This window comes from Atta cephalotes (assembly GCF_000143395.1).
Source record: "Atta cephalotes unplaced genomic scaffold scaffold00024, whole genome shotgun sequence".
Taxonomy (NCBI): Eukaryota; Metazoa; Arthropoda; class Insecta; order Hymenoptera; family Formicidae; genus Atta; species Atta cephalotes.
In genome coordinates this window covers 2,780,055-2,788,294 of record NW_012130088.1, presented here as the reverse complement: position 1 = coordinate 2,788,294, position 8,240 = coordinate 2,780,055, and the positions used below count along the sequence as shown (strand labels likewise).

Sequence of the window (8,240 nt, the reverse complement as noted above, 5' to 3'; positions counted from 1 at the left end):
ACTAACGTTAACGTAACGAACGTAACTAACGTACGATAACTAACTAAGTAACTATATAACTACACTAACAACAACACACACTTACTACACTACACACACACACACACACACACACACACACACACACACACACACACACACACACACACACACACACACACACACACACACACACACACACACACACACACACACACACACACACACACACACACACACACACCTGTAAACATACCAATTTCGTTAGTCTTGCTTAAATACTGAGTGATATGTACTCAAATAACATTGATGTCTTTAAGACATCTTTTAGACATAAGACGTCTAAAAGACGTTTTTTTTTTTTTAGATATCTTATGCAACATAAATAACATCTGGGTACTATAATTACTGGATTGCTTTCGTTTTAGTTAGAAATCTGCTTTCTAAGTGATGCAATTCTAATTTATTAAAACGCAAACGATGTAGCAGAAAAACAATCATCGCGTGCCGCAGTTAATTAAAATATTTTTACAATATAATATTTGTACATACAACATTTATATAATTTTATATTTTCTTATTTTTGTATTTTTTTTATTTTGCAATGCATTACAATTATAAATCTATTTCTTTTAGTTTTATTATATTTAGATTAAAAAATATATTTTGATATACAAATAACGACTGAGAGAGAGAGAGAGAGAGAAAGAGAGAGAGCAACTGAGAAAAAAATTCAGATGTCTATTAAATACAAGAATTGTCGTAACACTTACTTAAAGACTTAAGCTATAGACGTAAGTAACACACAAGTTTTGGCATGTGATATATTATTGCCATCTCTTGGAGACACGGTAATAAGTTGTCATACGTGAAAGCTTGTGCGTTACTTACGTCATAATTTAAGTCTAAGTAAGTGTTACGACAATTTTTGTGCTCAGACCCTCATTTTGCACGTACGCACTCCATTTTGGGAACACCAAAGATGCCGACAGAGAATTGCGCTACTGTATATACTACTGTATATACTATGGTGATGGTGATCCCAACAATGTTGCCAACTCAATGAGGGCCACTTCAACCCATTTCGATTAGTTCTGTGTTTCAAAATTCACTGCCAGTACTGAAAATGTATAAGTTAGAGAGAATCGAGGGGGAGTGGACTCACTCGAAAACCGCCATTTTGTATACCGAAGTGAGTTAGGAGATATGGTAAGAGCGTAGCCACAGTATAATCATATCCAGTAGCGACATTGAACATTATCTTTGATATAAGGAGCTCTGTACAATAAAAGGAACAAAGAACAGAGAATAAGAATGTCAACCTATCAGAAATCATGTATTGTGGAATACAATTTTTGATAGGTTGAAATTCTTATTCTCTGTTTTCTGTTCCCTATTTCTTTTACTATGCGGAATCCCTAAATGTTCTTAGGTCACACGATTCACCGCCATGTTGTGAAGTGTACACAGTAAAGTTATGATAGGATAAGCTCTTAAATTTGAATTTCTATTAAGCTTCTAATACGTCATATTCCTAAATGTACAAACATACATGCGCACTAAAAATTGCACAAAAAAGTTCACTGTCGCTACTAGGTATGATTATACTGTGGCGTGACGGTGTTCAGATTCTTCACCGGGGATGAAGATTACAGTATATATGTGGCTGGGTGGTGACTGAGTGAGTAGGCGGAGCATAGCGAAAAGTATCAGAGTGGTTTGGGAATCAAGAGGTTTATTACGGTTCTTGAAACAAAGTGAAAATTACGAAAGTGATCGAATTTACTAGAATATTTATATACACCTTCATTGGTTAACACGTAGTGAGTTTACTCATTTTTGTAATTTTCGTCTAAAGAACCGTAATAAACCCCCTGACGCACTCTAAGATAAGAGAATGTCCTACATCAGTTACAGCAAATAGTAACGTAAATATCAGATTTAATATAAATTATATATATAATTAATATAATTATATTGAGAGAGTTATCGTTACGCGCTTCCGGGCTTATACTCGTATTCATAGTTCTTCCTTAAGAAATGAAGATTTCTTGTTCCTCATTCCATGTTTCATAAACCTTCCTTGACTAAACAAAAAGCCTTATTAGCTTCCTTTTCTCAAAGAAGATTACGAGTTTCCTTGAGGAGGAGCCTTCATAACCAAGCAAAATCTCCAAATTTAATTCGTCACCGGTCTTTTTACTTTCGATAGCTTTTAATTTAAATCTGATGCATCGATAATTATTTTTGATAGCTTTTTTTTCAGAAATAAATTCCTCTAAAAATGTTTTCTCCTTCTTCATATAATATAATAAACATTATGGCGAATTCGATTGGAAGCATTGATGCTAGACTATTAAAGTTACACTAATTTAATTTGAATATAAAAATAAAATACAAATATTTTGAATTATAAAATAAATACATATTTTATCTAGCAGTACAATAAAATGTATTGAGTATTTCACAATTTAATCGATTTCTATGTTTATTTATAAACATATATTTACGTTATTTTGTGTATGTACGGCGGTTTTAATGTGCATCAGTGCGCAATGAGCGCATCCAATCAAATACGCTATTGGTTTTATTTTTGTCCATTATGGTTACAAAATGCTTAATCACGACCTTATTTAATCAACATGCCTTTATAACCTTTATTCGTAATTCACGTAATTAGGTATGCATATACTATATATTATGACATACTATCCTCAATAGGTTATTAAAATCTTTAAACTATTCCTTCCTTCGGGAAGACAGACTTGAAATCAATTTATGAAACAAGGTCTTGGAGAATCCAGGAATTCTTCATGAGAGGAGGCTTCCTCCATTCTTAAAATAAGAAAGAATTATGAATTACAGGTGTTATTCCGTATTCGTAGTCAAGCCTTATATTTAAGGTTACGAATTATTTCATTGGCTGCTGAACATCTAAAGATAAATTTAAGGGCTTTAAGTACAAGATCTGATTATGAATACAGGTGTTGCTCCTTCTTTGCTAGAAAGGCAGCGTTGTAAAACCAAAAATTATACCATCTATATTTTTTTTACTTTTTGATCTTGTCTTCCATGGTTAGATGGCCCGCGTTTTTATGCCTTGTGTCTAATAAACAGTATTATTTGTGTTAAGAGGAACATCGTATTCATCATTATTCCGATCCCGTTCATATTATTCGTCGTCCTACAATTCCAACAATATATAACAAAATATATATAATAATGATATAAGATATAAGATAATATCTTACCAATATCTTATGTCCTGTAAAACTTAATAGATTAAATACTTGCCTTCTTCGAGTTATACTGTTTATATTATAACAGGTATAACTTGAAATTTAAATTTTCATATAGACAAACATGCAAAATAGCACAGGAAGTCTTTAATGCGTCCTGTCTACTATCACCCATTCCACCTGGCTCAAGGAACCGGTGGTTTTTCCATCCTCTTGGATGAATAGAGTAGAGAATCTTAACATTCCATCCTCTTGGATGGATAGAGTAGAAAATCTTAACATTCCATCTAAAGCCAATAAAGATATTCAAAAAGAATCTGAACGCTTTGTCTAAGTGCACCTAGATGAGGAACACAGCTCGATAAAACATACTAGGTGCACACACTAGTATTGTATATACGTACACACATATGCACATTTGCGGAAGTTGCATTATAAATGATGGAATTAATTAAAAAAGAGAAATACTATCCACTCTCTCTTGATTCTCTCTGATACAAAGGACCTTGGGTACAGTATAAGTATATACAGTATGAGCATCGGCATCTTTGATGTAGTGAATCCCAGATTTCATGACTCGTCGCCATGTTGTGGGTTGGAAAGATGCTTATAAATTTGAGTTTTTATAAAGCTAAGAATGATTTAAAAAAAAAAAGCATAATTCGATTATGTGTGAAAATTGTTTAAAGCAATATATTTTTAAATTAGAATTATATAATAATATAATGTTAACGAACTCATACAAATCACATTAATAATAATAATATTAAACAATAATAAGTAAATTAAAAATAATAATTGATTAAATACTATATGAAAATTGTAATTAAATGTGAAGTTGTAATTTAATAATATACGTACACACACACATGTATGCACGCACGCATAAGCATACTTTATTACGAGAACTTTATTGTAGACAAATATAACATATATCCACAATATAGCGTCTACGAAAAAATTTGATTTAATTTTTTAGTAAAACTTAATTTTATTAACTCTTTATTTATTAACTTCTAATTTTATTAATTCATACTTTTCTCTTACAAATTTAAAAAAATTAAACTTTGTACGAACGATGTATCACAGCTCTCATCCATGATATTCATGTTTGGCCTGAATTCTTACCACGAGTCTCATACAATATTGTAGGCGAAAAGGTTAATTATATTTTATGAAAAAAGGAGATCCAATTAATCTAACCTAACCTAACCTGCAATTTCAATTTGCTGAAGGCAGCCACATTCCTGATAGGAAATCGACGCATGCGCACTAAAAATTGGGGACCACATAAAAAGTTCAGTGTCCATACTATATGTACTTATACTGTGACTCGATGACGATTTCCGAATACAGCCATTACGTTATCTGTGCCTCTTGGGAATGTTGAGAAGGTTCCATAATGCCCGTTTCGTTCGAAATCCGAATCATATAACCTTTTCTTTCAACCAATCAGCTGATGCTATGAAAGAAGGGAAGACTCATTCACTCATTGGTCGAAAGATTTATCATCTGTTAGTCGCAAATGTCACGGACCCTGTAGCTTCGGATCAAAACTCGATTCGACCCGGAACTCGGAACCCGGAAGAACAGAAGGTTTGAGAAGGCTTGATTTCAGGTGCGAGGGCACCACGCGGTTTCGCGGTGTGCGCTCGCAACCTGTCGGCTGTCGAGGGAAAAAACGCGACATCTCTGTCTCTGATCGCGCGACGTACCGTCCGTTCGCTCGCACATTCCACACGCACTTACACACTATACACACGCACGCGCAGTGCGCACCAACACGCACCACGACGGTGAGCAGCACAACGGTGCGGGTTACAACACCCGAGATTGTGTTGGTGATTAATCAAAAAAAGGCCGTTCGCGAAAATGGCCGATGGACGCGAGCCACGGTTGTTTTCCACGAGAAGCCTATACCATTTGTGCGTGTCCGCAGTGGTCGACAGGTTCCGCATCTACAAACCGTACCTTGTCGATCTACCCAAGAGCGTGCGATTCGATCTCTACTATCAGGTAAAAAGGACGTCAAGCTGTGCCGTCGTCGGCGTGACGACGACAGAGTCACGGGGAAGAGAAGGACTTCCGTCGATCGGAGTCAGCCCGCGTGCGATGATAGCCACGCTTGTTTCTCTGTTTCTTCGCCTCGTCGTGGAATGACGGGAACAACATCGTTCGAACGCTCTGCGTTCCCAACGATGACGACGACCCGCGATCACCTACAATCTCGCGAGTGTCGAGGATCCGACATCCACGGCGCGACGAATTCGACGCATTCTCACTGTGATCTCTTCAATTGGCATTCCACGATTGACTCCGATTGACTCCATCGCGTGGCGCTTAATAATAATGTTTGACATATCTTTGGTTTCTATCGGTCTGATCTCTTTCAGTTATACACTGAGAGGAGACTATGTATATTGGGGGCAGAATTAAGCGATCTGGAGACTTTCTCCAAGATGCTCAAGGTCACCAATCGCCGATTACAGCTCCTGAAAATATTTCAGGTGAGCTTGTCCAGTACAAGTTCTCGAGAACTTGGAGAACCAAATGAATTAAATTAATCAGTGATTAATTCAACTGCTAGAATTACTTAGAGCAAATTTTCAATTTGTCATTTCTAATCTAATCTTTTTTTCCATATGCTAAATAAAAATTGTTTCCATTTAAATTTCAAATACAATTTATATTCACTACATTCATTCATATTCAATAGTTATTCACTGATTATATTAATCAAAGTTTGGTCTAGACATAACTTTAAAGTCAGTATCTATCAATATAGATTAACTTATTCACTCTTTTATCTTTTTCAAATTCCTAAAAGTAGAAAAAGATAAAGAGCAAGTTAAAACTAGAGATTAAAGTTAATCTACATTTATAGAAATAGAAGAGACTGTCTTGTCACTTTTTTCCGACATCAAAAAATATGCTTTGCGTTTTTGCATTTTCGGAACTAAAGGCGCCGATGGATCATAAAATAAGGATAGCGAAACATCTGGTCATCAGTTACAACATGTGCTGTTTCAAAGCAAGAGAGAGCCCTTTACCGCAGGAAATTGATAAATTAATAAATCTGGGTTTGAGACTTGGTGGATTTCTCAGTGATGCTGGTTGGTACTCGGAAAGCGAAGAAGTGTTGTTAGCTTGCAAGCAATTATGTATGGACCACAATCAGACCCCCAAGGAATGGAGTAGGACATTAGATTGCTGTCACAAGTAAGAACGTTGATACACATGTTAATAGATTCAAAAAGTTCTCGTAATTGATTTCTAACAGAAATAATTAATCCTACTTTTATTAATTCTCCCTTTACTTACACCTTTATTTCTTTCAAAGCTTATCACATGCAATGCTAGCAGAGCTAACATTTTAAAAAAATGCTTGAAAGTATTTAATCTATAGTTATCAATATCTCGTATCATTAATTAAATTTAATTTTAACATCAGTTATCAACTGGATTTAATCATGTTTACAATATTTAACTCATAGTTAACGCTTTACAATCCTTGATGACAATCAACACTTTACAATTCCTGAAATCTTACTCACATTGAATTTTTTTGCATTGTTAGCTTTTAGCTCTGAAACCAAAATTGGACAGGCTTGCTGTATAGAATAATATAATAAAAGTAATGAAAATATAGAGCAAGTTGATTTATGAAATTGAAAATAAATTTCAGAATATATTTATTCAAATAAATATTTGGACATTAAAGAAAAAGAATTTCGCGATACCGAGTGTAAAAAGTGTAAACAAAAGGTGTGCAAATATTCGAATTCATATTGAATTGATTTGAATCATGATGAATTTGATTCGTTTTCGAATCTGAAAGATTCAATAGTTCAATTTTGAATTCACTTTTTTTTATTTGTTTCATTTTTAAATTCAAAAAAATTGATTCGAATTCGATTCGTTTTTACATAAAAAATTTATTCGATTTTACACAAAAATTTTTAATTCATTTTTGAACATATTATTGAAGATTCGATCTCACAAATGCTTGATACGTACACATTTACAAACAATGCGAATAAACCTTATGTTAATAAATCAATTTCCGGGATCTTTTTGAACCTACTAATACTTCATTATTTGCGAGTATCAAAAGATCATACATACATTTTTCATCAACTTCATGCACAATTGTTTACCTATACGTGAGTCATTTAGTTGACAGATTTTTAGAGTATTACAATTAATCACTCAGTCGAATCGATCAAATTTTTAATAGACTAAATATATCCTGTCAATACATTTCAGGCTGTTACATGCACAAGCAGCATATCGCGATTTCGATGGGGCTGCGGAGACTCATCAGCTTGCCATGGAAATGATAGAAAAGTTAAAAAGCAAGCAGTACAATAATAGCAATCACGCTGCCCTTTTTGCAGAGTTCAGTGTACTATTCTACATACGCAGTGAATACGATGAAGCTCATAGGTGCACTTCTACATAATATTTGTTATTTCTGAAATAGGTTACAATCGCCAAAAATTAATCAGACTTTTTTTATAAACCAATATAGCAGGATTTTTCAACCGGTGTGCTGCAGACATTTTAAAAACGATAAGGTTGCTTTTTTTATGCTGACACTCTACGCTCATTTTTCAAAACAGGTCACATGATCAAAATTGACAAATACCAAGTATCAATTTTGATCAAGTGACCTGTTTTGATGCTGAAAATGAGTGTCGAGCATGAAAAAGTAGCCTAAAGGATGATTAGGTTTTGTAAAACGCATAATGCGCATATAGTTTTATCTTTGTTTCGGTGAACAAGAATAAAATAATTTATGTGCACCATGCGCTTAAGTATGTTCGATAGCTATATATTAGCTATATATTAATAGCACTATATATTAATATTTAGACTGAGTACGGTCAACGCGATGCTGCAAACGCTTTGAAGTCGCATTTTTAGTCATTTTAATTGGTCAGTTTATAAAATTCTTCTAATTGATCCATCAAATACTTCAAAGCATTTGTAGCGAGACTTTGACCAGTCTTTGAATAAGTG

The 8,240-nt window shown here is 34.1% G+C and overlaps 1 protein-coding gene across 1 annotated transcript in view; it reads left to right on the top strand.

Moving 5' to 3' along the window:
* The first annotated feature begins 5,090 nt into the window (after positions 1–5,090).
* Positions 5,091–8,240, top strand: part of LOC105620096 (amyloid protein-binding protein 2) — a 6,049-nt gene continuing 2,899 nt past the window's right edge. Inside the window, exons 1-4 of the mRNA XM_012201603.1 lie at positions 5,091–5,234; positions 5,612–5,725; positions 6,181–6,437; positions 7,485–7,664. Coding sequence (XP_012056993.1) covers positions 5,091–5,234; positions 5,612–5,725; positions 6,181–6,437; positions 7,485–7,664 — 695 coding nt within the window. The remainder of the gene's footprint in view (positions 5,235–5,611; positions 5,726–6,180; positions 6,438–7,484; positions 7,665–8,240) is intronic.